This window comes from Neolamprologus brichardi, chromosome 14 (genome assembly GCF_056152115.1).
Source record: "Neolamprologus brichardi isolate AB-2024 chromosome 14, ASM5615211v1, whole genome shotgun sequence".
Taxonomy (NCBI): domain Eukaryota; kingdom Metazoa; phylum Chordata; class Actinopteri; order Cichliformes; family Cichlidae; genus Neolamprologus; species Neolamprologus brichardi.
Window position 1 is genome coordinate 2936500 of NC_142117.1, and position 18131 is coordinate 2954630.

At 46.6% G+C, this 18131-nt stretch overlaps 1 protein-coding gene, 1 non-coding gene and 2 pseudogenes across 2 annotated transcripts in view; 1 reads left to right on the forward strand and 3 right to left on the reverse strand.

Annotated features, from left to right (window-relative positions):
- Positions 1-2075: 2075 nt before the first annotated feature.
- On the reverse strand, positions 2076-2194 carry LOC148098743 (5S ribosomal RNA; annotated as a pseudogene).
- A 1419-nt stretch (positions 2195-3613) lies between these two features.
- On the reverse strand, positions 3614-3732 carry LOC148098744 (5S ribosomal RNA). The gene has a single exon (XR_015720298.1). It is a non-coding gene; the product is annotated as a 5S ribosomal RNA (ribosomal RNA).
- A 756-nt stretch (positions 3733-4488) lies between these two features.
- LOC118455462 (5S ribosomal RNA) lies at positions 4489-4607 on the reverse strand (annotated as a pseudogene).
- Positions 4608-17626: 13019 nt separating this feature from the next.
- LOC102791002 (sickle tail protein homolog) overlaps positions 17627-18131 on the forward strand; it is a 100889-nt gene continuing 100384 nt past the window's right edge. Inside the window, exon 1 of the mRNA XM_087850631.1 lies at positions 17627-17906. Coding sequence (XP_087706757.1) covers positions 17627-17906 — 280 coding nt within the window. The remainder of the gene's footprint in view (positions 17907-18131) is intronic.

The window sequence follows — 18131 nt, forward strand, 5'->3', positions numbered from 1 at the left end:
TTGACTTGAGAAATATAGTGAAAAGAAGAGAAAGAAAATAATTACACGCCTAGTCAATTTCCTGCTATTAAAGTTGATATCACTGAAAATAGGTACATATGAAAACCAAATAATGATTCTCTGCAGAGCTGAGTAGAAGCAGCTTAAGATTCACTCAAGATTCAGACAAATAAGTATTAGATCATATAAGAGTGTGAACTATTTCCTGTTCCTTGTTGGCCCTGAGATGCACCAGTTTTATGCAACCTTATTACAATATTACCAACATAGGAAAGTCTTGCCAGAGGGGGCCACTGGGGGTTGTAGTGACACCTCCTCTGTTCTGTATATCAAGAATTAGTTTGTGTTAGTTGTTTCCGTGTTTAGTTATTTCCTGTTTTATTTTGTTAGTCCTTTGTCTTTAGGGCTCAGTGTTTAGATTAACATCCCCTGTGTCGTTGTCCTTCATAAATTTCGTTTGTTTTTGTTTTGCCTCAATAACCATTCTCTGTATTTAAGCTTCAGCCACTCCTTTGTCCTGTCCTGGATGGTGAAATCCAGTTTTTTCAGCTGAGCACTGTATTGTTAAGTCTGTTAACAAACATTTACTACAAAGAAAGTTTTCAGTCTAATGTTATGACTTGTCTTAATATACGTGAGGTTTTCCATTGGTTGGTATTGATTGCTTTTGATTAAGTAACAATTCAGGTACGATGCTGGTTAGGTGGCCACATGCACATTTTATTTGCATGGTTTTTAGGAGATAATTTACCAGAAAAACTGGGCATAGCTTTTGAACAGTTATTTTCTGTTCTGAAAAAAAAAAAAAAACAGTCTTATCTGCTTGACTATGTACAAAGAAAAAACAGCTCTACACAGTTAGCAGACAAGGCAACACAAAGACGTCTCTGATGATGAAACAGTTAATTCAGACCTCTGCCATCGACACTTTATGGATACAATGTACACATTGAGTGCATTAAAAGGTAGTGTGGTGTTTAAAGAACAATCAGCCCCAAAACTGTACTAAGAAAAGAAACATGTTCAGGTGTTGCTCTGCAGGTTCTGGCTGAAGAGTTTCCCTATAGGTTGTGTTGTCAGTTGGGTTCTCTGAATACTCTGCACAATTCCTGATTGACACAAACAAATAATTGTCAAACTTTGTGTAAATGTTATGCACAATTTAATATACTTTGTTAAAATGCAGTGTAAAAAACATTTAAATAGAAATGTATGTATTTGAAAAATAAATCAAAAAAATAACACTTACATAAAAAATGTCAGCTGTGGGACAACCTAAACATAATCAGACAAAAGCAACAAAGTGACTCTTTCAGTTAGCAGCTCAAATCCAGTGAACTTTATTAGTGAGGACTGACTCACTGTGTTTTAAAGATAAGCCAGAAGGAAAATCCTCTGTTCTTATAGAGCCAGACTGCTTTTATTCCTCATATTTTACTTTTATGCCATTTTAACATTTGCTGGCAATCATGGACAATGATTCCCACTCCCTCCATAACACACTGGACAATCTGAAGAGCAGTTTCACCAACAGGTACCTTTAACCTTTAACCTGGAGGTGGCCTCAGCCAGGTGTATTGCAGTCAGCGTCAGCAACAGCACAGGACCTGGTGTGGTGTAGGTGGCCAAAGCCAGGAACACAGGCTGTGGTGTGTTGTAGATTGCCTCAGCCGGAAGCACAGGCCCTGGTGTGGTGTAGATGGCCTTAGCCAGCAGCACAGGACCTGGTTTGGTGGAGGTGGCCTCAGCCAGAAGCGCAAGCCCTGGTGTGTTGCAGTCAGCCTCAGCCAGCAGCACCGGACCTGGTGTGGTGTAGGTGGCCAAATCCAGGAGCACAGGCCGTGGTGTGTTGTAGATGGCCTCAGCTAGCAGCACAGGACCTGGTGAGGTGGAGGTGGCTTCTTCCTGCAACTCAGGCCCTGGTGTGTTGTAGATGGCCTCAGCCGGAAGCACAGGTCCTGAGCCAGATGCACAGCCAAAAGGAATGTCGTTTAAGTGCCCTCATTAATGGGCAGCTGCTTTGGGTCTTTCAACACCCTCCATCTCTGGATCAAGAGCAATTCAATGACATGAAAAACTTACAGCACCTGGTATTCCAAGGCAGTCTCCCATCCAAGTACTAACCAAGCGCATCCCTGCTTAGCCTGCGAGATCAGATGAGATCGGGCGTGCTCAGGGTGGTATGGCCGTAAGCTGCAGAACTCAGCACAAAGTGTCAATTTATGGAATCAAGTGGTGAGTTGGGCAGTACTTGAAGTTACGAACACAACCCTCCAATTTAACTACAGTGTTAATTGTAACTGCATGCTTTCCTAATACCCTAACCCAAGGACTCAATTTAGCATTTAACCAGCAGCACAGGACCTGGTGTGGTGTAGGTGGCCAAAGCCAGGAGCACAGGCCGTGGTGTGTTGTAGATGGCCTCAGCCGGAAGCACAGGTCCTGAGCCAGATGCACACACCCTGGTGTCATTTAGATGACCTATGTTAGCAGCACAGGCCCCGGTGTGGTGAAGTTACGAACACAACCCTCCAATTTAACTATAGTGCTAATGGTAACTGCATGCTTTCCTAATACCCTAACCCAAGGACTCAATTTAGCATTTAACCAGCAGCACAGGCCCTGGTGTTGTTTAGATAGCCTCAACCAGCAGCACAGGACCTGGTGTGGTGTAGGTGGCCTCAGCCAGAAGCACAGGCCCTGGTGGGGTGTAGATGGTCTAAGCCAGAGTCACAGGCCCTGGTGTGGTGTAGAAGGACTCATCCAGCAGCGCAAGCCCTCGTGTGATGTACATGGCCTCATCCAGAAGCACAGGCCCTGGTGTGGTGTAGTTGGCCTTAGCCAGCAGCACAGGCCCTGGTGTGTTGCAGTCAGCCTCAGCCAGCAGCACAGGACCTGGTGTGGTGTAGGTGGCCAAAGCCAGGAGCACAGGCCGTGGTGTGTTGTAGATGGCCTCAGCTAGCAGCACAGGACCTGGTAAAGTGGAGGTGGCTTCTTCCTGCAACTCAGGCCCTGGTGGGGAATGGATGGCCTCAGCCAGAGCCACAGGTCGTGGTGTGGTGTAGTTGGCCTCATCCAGCAGTGCAAGCCCTCGTGTGATGTACATGACCTCATCCAGCAGCACAGGCCCTGGTGTGATTAAAATGGCCTCAACCAGCAACACAGGCCCTGGTGTTGGGTAGATGGCTTCAGCCAGAAGCACAGGCCCTGGTGTGGTGTAGTTGGCCTTAGCCAGCAGCACAGGACCTGGTTCGGTGGAGGTGGCCTCAGAAGAAGCGCAAGCCCTGGTGTGTTGCAGTCAGTCTCAGCCAGTAGCACAGGACCTGGTGAGGTGGAGGTGGCTTCTTCCTGCAACTCAGGCCCTGGTGTGTTGTAGATGGCCTCAGCCGGAAGCACAGGTCCTCAGCCAGAAGCACACGCCCTGGTGTAATTTAGATGACCTATGTTAGCAGCACAGGCCCCGCTGAGGTGCGGATGGCCTCACCCGGCAGCACAAGAAATTGCTGAAAACAGCCAAAAGGAATGTCGTTTAAGTGCCCTCATTAATGGGCAGCTGCTTTGGGTCTTTCAACACCCTCCATCTCTGGATCAAGAGCAATTCAATGACATGAAAAACTTACAGCACCTGATATTCCCAGGCAGTCTCCCATTCAAGTACTAACCAAGCCCAGCCCTGCTTAGCTTCCGAGATCAGACGAGATCGGGCGTGCTCAGGGTGGTATGGCCGTAAGCTGTAGAACTCAGCACAAAGTGTCAATTTATGGAATCAAGTGGTGAGTTGGGCAGTACTTGAAGTTACGAACACCACCCTCCAATTTAACTACAGTGTTAATGGTAAGGTGGAGGTGGCTTCTTCCCGCAACTCAGGCCCTGGTGTGTTGTAGATGGCCTCAGCCGGAAGCACCGGTCCTCAGCCAGATGCACACGCTCTGGTGTAATTTAGATGACGTATGTTAGCAGCACAGGCCGCGGTGAGGTGTAGACGGCCTAAGCCAGAGTCACAGGCCCTGGTGTGGTGTAGATGGACTCATCCAGCAGCGCAAGCCCTCGTGTGATGTACATGGCCTCATCCAGGAGCACAGGCCCTAGTGTGATTAAAATGGGCTCAACCAGCAACAGAGGCCCTGGTGTGGGGTAGATGGCCTCAGCCAGAGCCAAAGGCCGTGGTGTGTTGTAGATGGCCTCAGCTAGCAGCACAGGATCTGGTAAGAGGTGGCTTCTTCCTGCAACTCAGGCCCTGGTGTGTTGTAGATGGCCTCAGCCGGAAGCACAGGTCCTCAGCCAGAAGCACACGCCCTGATGTAATTTAGATGACCTATGTTAGCAGCACAGACCTCACTGAGGTGCGGATGGCCTCACCCGGCAGCACAAGAAATTGCTGAAAACAGCCAGAAGGAATGTCGTTTAAGTGCCCTCATTAATGGGCAGCTGCTTTGGGTCTTTCAACACCCTCCATCTCTGGATCAAGAGCAATTCAATGACATGAAAAACTTACAGCACCAGATATTCCCAGGCAGTCTCCCATTCAAGTACTAACCAAGCCCAGCCCTGCGTAGCTTCCGAGATCAGACGAGATCGGGCGTGCTCAGGGTGGTATGGCCATAAGCTGTAGAACTCAGCACAAAGTGTCAATTTATGGAATCAAGTGGTGAGTTGGGCAGTACTTGAAGTTATGAACACAACCCTCCAGCCACAGGTCCTGGTGTGGTGTAGATGGACTAAGCCAGCAGCGCAAGCCCTCGTGTAATGTAGATGGCCTCATCCAGAAGCACAGGCCCTGGTGGGGTGTAGGTGGCCTCAGCCAGAGCCACAGGCCCTGGTGTGGTGTAGTTGGCCTCATCCAGCAGCGCAAGCCCTCGTGTGATGTACATGGCCTCATCCAGCAGCACAGGCCCTGGTGTTGGGTAGATGGCTTCAGCCAGAGCCACTGGCCCTGGTGTGGTGTAGTTGGCCTCAGCCAGAGCCACAGGCCCTGGTGTGCTGTAGATGGCCTCAGCCACCAGCACAGGTCCTGATGTCGTTTACATGGCCTCAGCCAGAAGCACAGGCCCTGGTGTGGTGTAGTTGGCCTTAGCCAGCAGCACAGGACCTGGTTTGGTGGAGGTGGCCAAATCCAGGAGCACAGGCCGTGGTGTGTTGTAGATGGCCTCAGCTAGCAGCACAGGACCTGGTGAGGTGGAGGTGGCTTCTTCCTGCAACTCAGGCCCTGGTGTGTTGTAGATGGCCTCAGCCGGAAGCATCAGTCCTCAGCCAGATGCACATGCCCTGGTGTAATTTAGATGACCTATGTTAGCAGCACAGGCCCCGATGTGGTGCGGATGGCCTCACCCGGTAGCACAAGACATTGCTGAAAACAGCCAAAAGGAATGTCGTTTAAGTGCCCTAATTAAAAGAGAGACACCACCCAGATCGGATAAGCACAAAAATGGAATCCCTCACCGAAACTTTCCTCCAACTTTCCATTTCCGTCACCTCGCTGCAACGTCAGCCAACGCCGGTGAGCGCGGAGCCCCGGATCGGACTACCAGATAAGTGGAACGGAGTTGATGGCCGGCCTTATGGTTTGCTTGCCACTTTAGACATGCTGTTCTAATATCAGCCCACTAAATACGCCACCGCCCGTGCAAAAGTTGTAATGTTAACCTCTCTCTTGTCTGGCCAGGCTCAGGAATGGGCCACGGCTCTCTACAACAATAAATCCGCAGCGTGCAATGACTATGCCCTGTTTGTGGAGGAATTAAAAAAGACATTTGTTCCCCCGAGCAGTGAAGTGGAAGTGGAGTCACAGCTGCTTCATTTACGCCAGGGCAGTCAACCCGTCTTTCACTTTGCCTCCCAATTCCGTACCCTGGCCGCTAAGCTAAAGTGGGGAGATGCTTCTCTACACTCCATTTTCCTGGAGGGATTGGCTGATTACATCCGAGATGAGATGACAGGCCTTGAGGCCCCCAAAACTCTGGATGAGGCCGTGGATCTCGCCCTGAAGATCGAGCAATGAGTGATGTCGCGGCCTCGCCACACCCCTCGAGCCTTCAAACCCTTCCAGCCTCAGAGGGCCACGTCTTCGCAGCCTCCTCCCCCCTCTGAAGGACCAGCTGCTATCCCAAGCAGTACATCCACCGAGGAGACGCTGGCGTGAGGGTCTCTGTGCCTACTGTGGATCAGCTCGACACCGTCATCCCCAGTGCCCGCTACGTCCGGGAAACGACGACGCCAGGTAGACTGCAGGGGAGTCCCACCTGGCCCTTCACACTCCTCTGACACCTCTCGTTTTCTGTTACCCGTAATATTTCACCTGAAACACCAACAGATCTCATCTGAAGCCCTCCTGGACACCGGGGCTGCTGAGAACTTCATCGACCAAAAACTAGCCTCTCGACTTCGCATTCCGTTAACTCCTGTTCGATTTCTCCCGGTGACCTCAGTAGATGGGCGACCCCTCCAACCCTACCCGATCCAGTTCCAGACCCAGCCGGTTCGCATGTCAATCGGGGATCATCAGGAGGAGATCCGGTTTCTAGTAGTCTCCTCTCCTCTCATCCTTGGATACCCCTGGTCCCATCAACATGACCCCCACATCTCCTGTTCTTTCTGCCAGATCCTGGATTGGGGTCCCCAGTGTCCACGCCGCTGCCTTCTCTCTCGGACCAAAAAGAACTCTAAGTCAGAAGAGGCCTTTCCCCCGGAGCCCATTGATCTGGATAAGATCCCTCCGGCTTACCACGACCTATCTGAGGTCTTCAGTTCATCCACTTTTATTCTTAACATTTCTTGCTCTAATGTGATCTGTCTCATCTTGTCTGCCTCCTCCCTTTCCATCTTTTCCCTCAGTCTGTGTTTCTCAAACTCCGCAATTTGTTGTCCTCATCGCTCCTACGACATGGCCATTGAGCTCCTCCCGGGAGCGGTTCCCCCTCGTGGTCGCCTGTTCTCTCTGTCTCCTGCAGAGAATAAGGCCATGGAGGAGTACATTGCTGAGGCTCTCCAACAGGGCTTTATTCGCCCTTCTACCTCTCCTGCTGCTGCTGGATTCTTCTTTGTCAAGAAGAAAGATGGTGGGCTCCGACCCTGTATAGATTATCGGGGCCTGAATAAAGTCACTATCAAGAACCGCCATCCTCTTCCTCTGCTATCCACCGCACTCGATTCCCTCTCCCAGGCCTGCATCTTCACCAAACTGGACCTACGCAGCGCCTACAATTTGGTGCGCATTAGGGAAGGGGACGAATGGAAGATGGCCTTCATCACCCCTAACGGGCACTGGGAGTACCTAGTGATGCCCTTCGGCCTCTGCAACAGCCCTGCTGTCTTCCAACATCTGATCAACAATGTCTTGCGGGATATGCTAGGCCGGTGGGTGTTTGCTTATCTAGATGACATCTTGATCTACTCCTGCACTGAAGTGGACCATATTCGCCATGTGAGGGCCGTGCTGAACAGGCTGCTCGAGTACCAGCTGTTCTGCAAACTGGAGAAGTGTGCTTTCCATCAGCGGTCCACCACCTTCCTAGGTTTCACCATCTCCTCTGATGGCCTGACCATGGACCCGCAAAAGGTCCAAGCCGTGACCCAGTGGTCTCAGCCCTCCAGCCTTAAGCAGCTACAGAGCTTCCTGGGCTTTGCCAATTTCTATCGCCGCTTTATTCGTAATTTCAGCACCATTGTCGCCCCGCTGACATTCCTCACCAAACCAGCTAACCTCCCTAAATCCTTCTGCCTCTCCCCGGACGGCCGAGCTCTTCTTGGACCATGTCGTCCGGCTTCACGGGTTCCCCAAGGACATAGTCTCCGACAGGGGGCCCCAGTTCACCGCCAGGTTCTGGAAAGCCTTTTGCCGCCTGATTGGAGCCTCTCCCAGCCTCTCGTCTGGCTATCACCCTCAGACCAAAGGGGCAGGTTGAATGGACCAATCAACAGCTGGGGCGCTTTTTGAGGTGCTTCGTCTCCGCCCAACCGTCGCTTTGGCCTTGTTACCTGCTATGGGCTGAGCTGTCTCATAACCTTCACGTCTCTTCTGCCACCGGTCTCTCGCCCTTTGAAGTCTGCCATGGTTTCCATCCTCCTATCTTCAGCCATCAGGAGGTGGAGGTTGACATGCCTGCTGCTGAACGGATGGTCCACCGCTGTCGTCAGGCCTGGATCAAGGCGCGGGCTGCCATTTCCCGAGCCAACGCTCTGTACACCAGGCAGCATCGTCGCCGCCACCGCCTGGGTCATCCTTTTCAGCCGGGGGATCGCGTCTGGCTCTCCACAAGGCACCTGAGGCTCCGCACCGAGTCCAAGAAGCTCACTCCCAGGTTCGTTGGCCCGTACGAGATCACTGCCCAGCTCAACCCCGTGACTTATCGTCTCCGGGTTCCATCCGCCATGAAGGTCCATCCGGTTTTCCACGTCTCGCAGCTTAAACGGCACGTTACTTCCTCCCTGGCGCCCCCCTCCCCGGCCCCGCCCCCGCCCAGGTTCGTCAATGGGGATTCTGTCTACACTGTCCGGCGGATCTTGGACTCCCGTCCCCGGGGTCGAGGGGTCCAGTATCTTGTGGACTAGGCTGGCTACGGTCCTGAGGAGCGCCCCTGGGTGCCGTCCCGCTTCATCTTGGATCCCTCCATCATCTCGGATTTTCGTCGCCGCTGTCCTGGACCGTCGGGTGCTGGTCTTCGGGGGGGTGGGGGGTCCTGTCAGCTAGTGATCAGCTGATCACGGGGCTGGGTTTAAAAGAGAGACACCCCCCACCTGTTCGCCACTCAGACATCGTTCTCTTCATGTCAGGAGCTCCGAAACCTTGCCGACGTCAGTCTCCGCCTGCTTCAGCAACTGTGAGTATTTTCCCTCTCGATTCATTTTCTCATCCCAGCTCCGCTCGCTCTCCGTCTGTAACGCCAGTTCCGAAGCCACGCTTCGTGCACTGATCGTTACTAGAATAATTGCGTGTCTGTTCCAACCCATCGCTAGCCTTCGTCGCGTTTGGGTCTAGCCAGCACGCCACATGGGCACGCCGAATTACTGTGTGTAATTCGCCCAATCGTGACAGTATGTGTATATGTATGTAGGGTTAGTATGGTTAATGCATTTTCTGTTTGTGTGTGTGTTTTTGTGTACCTTACTCTCACCACTACTTAAACAACACACATCTCCCTATCTGGGTTTTGAACTCTCTTAAAAACAGAAAGTGAGATGGTAGTTGTTTCAGGCTGGGAAACACCAAACACTCTTCATTTATCATTGCCTTTTTTCATCAACAGCACAACTATTTTCTTTCTTTTGTGTCCACTGGGGTAGTTGGTGACCTGCAGAATCACCTCTGCCCCAGCTGGAGACCGCTTCACACACACACCTTGATGTCAGACACATTCACACTCACTGTTCCATCTGCTTTGTGCACAAATTGTTTGTGTTTGGGGGTGCGTTTTTGTGACCTCCTGCCCACAAAAGTGTCATAAAGGCAGGAAGCTTACTAACCAAGAAAACAAAATCTTCACATAGGATGTGCCTATAATAAAACACGACAGCCTCCCCTACCAACAGACTGGCTGGAGAGGTGGTCAGAAACAAAGGAATGTCTTTGATCATACAGCTTAAACCAAGACTTTAAATTTAAGTGATTTAAGTAACACAATGACAACATTTAACAATTTGACTCCAACATCTGTATTCTCTCTGTGTGTGTGTTTCCAGCCATGCTATACATAGACATACAACCTTTCAGTGATCTTAAACTGTGTGTATGAGGTATGCAGAAAATCAGAAGTAAGCATCTTGCTAAACAATAAAAATAGGAAATTGCAATAGGTCGTATCTCAAATGACCATTTAAAGGTTTTAAGTCTTGAACTTTAATAGAACAGAACAGTCTGGTTTCTAAATCTATAATGGAACATTATAACATCAAGGGTGCATGGTGCACAGAGTCCACACAGATCTGCACACATGCACAAATGATTATGTTTCTAAGCATAAATGGCAATATAAAAAATATCAATCCCAACAGCCGGGTAGAATGGAAGTGAGCGGCTGTGAAATTGGACAGCCTTCTAGCTTTCGTTCAAGTCTGCCCTTACTTCCGTGTTTTTCCGCTCGCTAACGCCACAGTGCAAAAACTGAAAAACCAACTGGACCAAGAAATGTTGCTCCGTGTGTTGTGTACTCTTTTAATTTTGAGGAGCTACAAAACCTGTACCAACGTCGCCGGCATGTTTGGTACCTTAGGCTCATCAGAGACAATCATATCTAGGTAAAATAATTCCCTTTAATCTACATAAATTTAGGAATGACTTAGTTTTTTTCAGTGACTGAATGATTGCCGGTCATTCGTACACATTTACTGTATTCAGTGTTGGGAAGGTTACTTTTAAAATGTATTCCATTACAGATTACAGAATACATGCCCCAAAATGTATTCTGTAACGTATTCCGTTACGTTACTCAATGAGAGTAACGTATTCTGAATACTTTGGATTACTTAACATATTATCATGCTGTTTACAACTACATGAATGTACTATTGCTGTGATTTATTACTGTTACTGAAGGTCCGCGGCTCCGAACCGTAGTAAAGGGACCTCTGGCTAATACGGTGGGTTCTGTGTCGGCTCGTAGCTGAAAACTAGCTTTACTTTGTTGTCTGGGTCAACTTTGCTAGCAGAGACAGAGAGAGGCGTTGAAAGGCTGCTCCAACAGAACTTATTGTTTCGGAGGAAAACACGAACACGGTGTACAGTCGAGTCTTAATAGCTTACTTACAGCTGGGCTCGTCAGGCTCTCTTCTTGGCTGCAGTGGTTATTATTATATTTACATGCTTCCAGCTCCCGTTTCTGCTCGATGACAGCTCGTACTTTTCCTTTTTCTCCCTCCCTCGCTCACAGACACATAACGGGTATGGCAGTCCATTCTCCCTGCAGCACGGACTACACTGCCCATGATGCTACATTCTTTAGAGCTATACCTGTAGCATTCTGCCTGTTAGCCTAGCACAACAACAACAAAAAGGCCTCTCTCACCCAGGAAACGCGCAGAGAGAGCGCGGCACCCTGTAACCATGGCAACCGTAACGCTGCCGCCTGGAACAACAGAACGTAGCTGTCAAACAAAACCCAAACAGTCCTGACCCGCCACAATATGAAACAGGGAAGTACCGCCGTGTAATCCATTTATTTCAACAAAGTAACTGTATTCTAAATACCACCTTTTTAAACGGTAACTGTAACGGAATACAGTTACTCATATTTTGTATTTTAAATACGTAACGGCGGTACATGTATTCCGTTACTCCCCAACACTGACTGTATTATATAAAATATCTAAACTAAATGTCTTTGAAACTCATAGAATCTAATCTTTTGGTTTCTTCTTTTACATAGCGCTTCATCAAACTGTTGTCTGCTACAGAGTTACAAGTATTATACTAGTAGTAATATCGCATCCACCATCTCCTGCTTGCATATTTCTGAAAACATCTTAGTGGTGTGGCAGCCATCAATTGAGCCAGCCCTGCAAACCCTGTGGATGGACGATGCAGTGCACAGTGGGAGGAAGCATCCAAAAGCTCTCTTTAGACCACTCCGTGTGATTCTCCACTCGCCGACCAGAAAAGACAAACTGCCCTGGAGTGTCCTCACGGAGAGAGGAAATTAGGACAGGAAGCCTAATGGGAGGCCTCTGTCCTATCACCTCATCCATGAGGGCAAACCAGGGCCAAGCAGCAGCAGTGGGCTTCCCACTGACTCCCTCTCCTGACTCTGGATAAATGCAATCCTAAAGGCAGAGGAAATCAGAAATCTCAGTAGACAAATAAAAACAACACAACAACTCTTAGTTATTGTATATTTATTAACTTGTGTTCTTAAGAATTCTTTCTGGCCTGCAAGGGGGTGACTTTCTCCTGCAGGCCCGTCTTCTCCAGAATTGTCCTGGTCACACACAAAAATAAGAGAAGAGAGAAAACCATGGCAACTATGTTAATCCAGAAGTTTTCACAGCTGAACACAAGAGGAATACTGTCTGGTGATCACAGTTTCTGTACATTATGAGGGTTAATAAAACTGTACTCATATAAATATGTGTAAATTGATTTATTCCTGTACCACAGTGGCCAAATTCTTCACCCCAGGAAAGAGGTGATTGTTTCCTCCTCATGTTAAGAACATATCACAAAAAGCTTAATTTGCAAAAATCAAAATTGGCTGTATGTAAGCACCAACATAAAAAAAACCCAAAAAAACACGGGACCCACCATACAAGCTAGTTTGCGACTATTTTCATTTAAAAAAATAACCATGCCTATGCAGATGCCCGAAGCGTAACAATACAACCGCGATTTCATATACTTACATTTGACCGTGTATTCCTCTCCTGCATTAACCCTTTAAAGCCGGTCAGAGCAGCACGCTCTGTTTTGCGTAACTATTTTTAAATCCCGGTAGCACTGCAACCATGTAAGCTAGCGCAATCATTTTTTTTGCATATGAAACCGGAGGAGTTGTACTTACATCTTATGCCATCAGCTTGTCCTCGGTCACAGTTTCCTTCCACATTTAGCTTTGCAAAAACTGCATAAAAAGCACTTGCAGCAACAAAAACATAATATTCCAGAAACACGCTTTGCCGATCCGATCAGCTGTTCATAACACTTCCTACATTGGATTAGACGTCAGCGCGAACTATCGCATATCCGCCATGACCTGCCCGAAACCGGAAGTGACGTCATTTTCGTGGAAATGTAGTTTTTTACCGTCCGGGCCTCAATGAGCCTATACTGGTGTTTTTAAAAGTTATGTTTGACTTTATGACTTTCTGAGTCGTTTCTGGGATGCTTAGGACTCATATTGCACTGCTGGAAATAGTTTATTTTGATGCACATGCTGCTTTTTTGCAAATTTGCATTATAATATTTATTTTCGTTTTTCCTGCAGTATATAAAAATTGGTGTATTTCAAAAATAAAACTATGAAGACACTCAAAATAAATTTCCTGTGGTGGGAAACTATTTTGTGCAACTTTTTTGTATTTACAGTTTTGAGGGATAAGCCTCCTAAATTTCTCTAACTAGAAATATATGTTAAAAAAACAAAAACGATTTTCAATTTCTTTGTAGTTTATTGCACTTTTTTGCAATTTATGTAATTACTATGCACTTAATTCATACATATTATTAAAATCTAGGCTGTAATGGTTGTATTGATGTATAGCAACTTGAAATGCTCCTAAAAATGGCTCCACAGCATGTAAAAATATAATATAAGCTCTGGCGGACTTGGTTCTATGGTAGGTCTTAAAGGGTTAACTCTCGCTTTGACCGCAATCGTTATCAGAAAAAAATCTCCTGTATGGCTTGCAATGATTCCTGGAACAAGGTAGGGCACGAAGGATACACCTGACCCATTCTTGAAAATCAGGGAAAACAAGAATGTATTTGTTGCATCATTTGGAGGAAATGGTGGTGGAAAGGGATAAGGTTATAGTTAGGGTTATAATTAGGGTTAGGTTTAGGGCTGGAATGCACGGCTGGAACGTGTGTTACCGCCGGGAGCGTCAATCTATTGGATTCCATCCACAACCCAGTGTGGCTCTCAGGTTATCTCTCGCATTGCTGATGGACGCCTCGGGATGTAACAAATCATCAGTATGTTACGTGATTGGAATGAGAATGGTCTTTGACATACTGTTTTAACACAATATAGTATAAATATGTTTAGCGAATCATATCATATAGGATCATAACATGAAATGGAAAAATAAATTGTAAATTTTTAAAACTACAGGAGGTAGTAGACGTAGACGTAGGCTGCCGGGGATTCCCATGATGCATTGAGTTTTTCCTTTCCAGTCACCTTTCTCACTCACTATGTGTTAACAGACCTCTCTGCATTGAATCATATCTGTTATTAACCTCTGTCTCTCGTCCACAGCATGTCTTTTATCCTGTCTTCCTTCTCTCACCCCAACCAATCACAGCAGATGGCCCCGCCCCTCCCTGAGCCTGGTTCTGCCGGAGGTTTCTTCCTGTTAAAAGGGAGTTTTTCCTTCCCACTGTCGCCAAAGTGCTTGCTCATAGGGGGTCATATGATTGTTGGGTTTTTCTCTGTATCTATGAAGCGCCTTGAGGCGACTTTTGTTGTGATTTGGCGCTATATAAATAAAATTGAATTGAATTGAATTGAGGTGTATGACTACTCCTTTGGCGGCTTTTTGGCTAGCAACTGTGCCGTCATTGTTTTCACACAATATACAAAATAAAGGACTACACTACACACTAAGTACACAATCCAAACACACACACACACATATGTCAGCTGCCTTGATTGATTGAGGGAAGATGAGAGGATGAGATTGAACCTCAGACATTCCTAAGTTCTATAATTCTAGAACTTAGGAATGTAACATTGTTGGTAAATTATTTTGTCACTGTCACACCTAATTACGTTAGTTTGTCAGAGTTGAGAACTGTGTGCATGACTGCACATGTGACTGATATGCTAAGGGATTACCTAAATAGATGATGTAAGATCATAGAGAACATATTCGGGTGAATGATTCATTCTTAGGGAATGTGACCTATTTCCTTGTATTAGTAATGTGGCTCAGTTCAATCTGTTAGATAGTCTCTGACAAGTCTGATTTTTTTCATACTCCTCCGCTCTACCACGCCACTGTGCCATTTCTAATTCACCTTAAATTTACATTCCAATTCTGCTTTAACTCCCTCTGACCCTCTGTCCCGTTCCTTTTTGTGTCCTGAGGATACTGATTTCACTTTTTTATTGGTCACAGCAATGTTTTCATGAGTCCGTGCCTGTCTATGTCATCTGCGTTATGTGCCTCAATGGAGTTTGTGTCACCAAAAATAAGTTGAAATAATGATTCAAACACACACACACACACACACACACACACACACACACACACACACTATTACAGCCATTTCTGTATGTTCCCCTTAAAGAATCATGACAGCATGAACACAGTGTCTGTGCAGTGTGATGATAATTGAGTTTGGTAAAAGATGGTACCAGGACTCCCCCAGCTTTGTCCTTTGATTTGACTTCAGAACAGCAAGAGACACAGGGACTCTTCTATACCTACTGCTATTGTTATGCCCAATAACATTAAATCATGTCACGGTTCTAGGTCTTTTTGACCCAGCATCTTCTGTTATGGTTAAATTATGGTTTTGGTTCCAATTCTTAGTTGTGCTTTCTAATTATTGTTACTATCATCATCATTATTATTATTATCATGTTAGTGAAGGTTTAGTTTAGTGTCTAGTCATCCCTGCCCATGTGTGCCCTCTGTACTCTGTCAGTATGGTGTCTCTGAGTTCAGTCAGTGTATTTCCTGTTTTACTTTGAAGGTCCTTGGCTGTATCCCAATTCAGGGTCTGCAGCCTTAACGGTCCACAAGGGCCGCGTACTTAAAGACCGCTAAGGCCGGAAGTGCGAGGCTTGTGAAATGGGACGGTCTAGCCTCCGTTGCTGTCACGACGAGAGAGATGAGCCGTATAAAAATAATAAATAAGGATCCAATCGCAGGCAGTAGTGGAGGAGTGAAGGTGGTTTATTTAACACAATGCGCCAGTGGAAAAATGGAAACAGAGATCACACTAAACTATACTGGAGACAACTAAACTACTGAATACAAACCGGAACTCAAACATGAAGCAAGGTGGACGACGGTACAAGACGGTGACGGCAGGGAACACACGGATGAAACGTGGTGGAAACACAGACGGACCAGCAACTACTGACAGAGGACACGACTTAAATACACACAGAGAAACATGGGAATTACACACAGGTGGTGGACACAGCTGGGAATAATCAACAAGACGAGACAGAGGTAAAACTGAACACACTCACATGAGACGCAAACCTTCACAATAAAACAGGAAACGAGAACACTACACCAAGACGCAGACCTGACACTGAGAGACAGACAGAGAATGACACATGGAACCTGAACTAAACTAAATGTGAGATACAACCGAGAACAAATCCTTAACATGAATAAACAGAAACATAGAATTCTAATAATAATAATAATAATAATAATCCTCATAGCGCCCAAAACCACGACAATTATTCAAAAATAAACTAACAATCCAAAACTCAAAATACTGGGTCGAAACTGACCCAGAACCGTGACAGTTGCGCTGCCCAGGTTGCCTAGCAACCATGATACTAACAGCTGGAAACGTGTCATACAGCTTTGTTTGACAGAAATGAAGGAGAAAATCTTTTGTTCATTTGTTTGTTTGTTTCTACATGAGCTTTGATCATTCTCTGATTAAGCTCAGCTATTGAACGGCGTATATTTTAAAGTAAAGGCTTTAAAACCAAGTTAGTACAAACGTCACTAATGTCACATGACTTTGCCGACATGTGGCCAACAGGAATGTTTTAATGTTCTTCGTTATTAAACATTTGCACATAAATAAGTGACATAATATTCAGCACTTACTTAAAGTTTACTCTTCGGCGCCCCTCATCCGCCGTTTTTTTTCGGCAAAATTATCCACACCCACTGCCACGCTATGCATTCTGGGATATGTTGGGCCACGAAGTCTACACCGCCACGTCCTTAAGGACGCATTTGAGGGCCGCATTTTGAGCAGCCTTCGAATTGGGACAGCCTTCGTCGCGTCGCTGTGACGTAATCGGCCTTAAAATGCGACCTTTAAGGCTGCAGACCCTGAATTGGGATACAGCCATAGTGTGTGTTACCTCGTCCTCGCTGCTGGTTCGTCTGTGTTGTTTCCCCGGACCTCCCTGCATCTTCGTTTCTGGTTTGTTTTGTTAGTTTTACCCAGTTTAGGTTTTCCAGTTTCATGTTCACCCACCATTGCTGTTTGTACCCACTCCTGTAAATAAATACTCACCTGCACCTGAGCTGCTGCCTTTTGGGTCCTTTCTACAAACTCCACACGTCTGCCACACCGGACGTGACAAAAAAGGAATAATGTCTGGTTAATGTGGGGATTGAGATATCAACATTAGTCTGTTAGGAAGTGAAAAGAGCAAAGTGTCTTGAGAAGAGCATAGTATTCACGGCTGAGTTGTGACAGTGGAAGGAAGTGAAAGCTGAAAAATTTTAGGGGAAACAACAGAATTCATAGTGGGAATAGGTCAGAGAAGAAAGAGGCAGAGAGAGAGAGAGTAAAACAGAGAAAGGAAAAGCGAGAGAGCTAGTGTGCTATGCCCGAGGACTCGAGGCTCACACAGAGCACAGTGCTGACAGAGAGACAGCAGGAGAGGGAAACTATAGAGAAAAATGTGAGCAGCCACAGCTTTTCACAATGATTGCTACTGTTAACACAGGGACAGTTGTGCAGTACACAGATAACAAGAGCTGAAAAGGGATTACGAAAACTCAAACTGATCCAAGATTGAAGAACAGCGGAGTGGAGCTGGACAAACAGAAGCCCACAGGAGGTGGAGGATAACATGAACTAAAGAGACAACCTGACAAAACCAAAACATTTTCAATCCCTAAAAACCCAAAACGGACACACAGGAAGGAGACTGTGGCAGCCATAAATGCCTTTTTGAAGACAAAAGTTGAAGAAGCCGAAACTCTGGAAGAAGATTTGGACTAACCCTGGAGTATAGATCTAATATTCTGCTCAGCAGCAAAGATGCCAAAGTCCTCCACCCATCTCGGTCAACCTGGATCAGCAGGTTCTAGAAGTCCCAGCTTAAGAAAAGAACAGCAGTTCAATCGCTCGTGCATGCTGCGGATTGGAGAGAGGCTGATGAGGGCGGGCAGTGAGAGCAACCTGGTCCAGAGACCCACTCCAGTGCAAAGTCAAAACCAGACTTCCTCATCTGGATTAGGGCAAAGGTCAAATGGCAGGACACAAACTTCAGCCCATGAGGACAAGCTCAGTAAGTGTACAAGAATAACCTCCAGCAAGGGTAGGAAGTCTTCCCTCTGTTAATCTAACTGAATGCTTTAATGACAAAATGTAACAAAAGTTATTCTCAGGATATATTTCAGAAAAACAATCTTCCAGCTCAGCTGCTGTCACAAAACTGGTTTTAAATTGAGAAAAGCAATGACTTTAATGTATTTTAACAACCATCTACATGTCCTCTTTCGCTACATCCATGAATCTCCTCTGAGGTCTTCCTCTTTTCCAC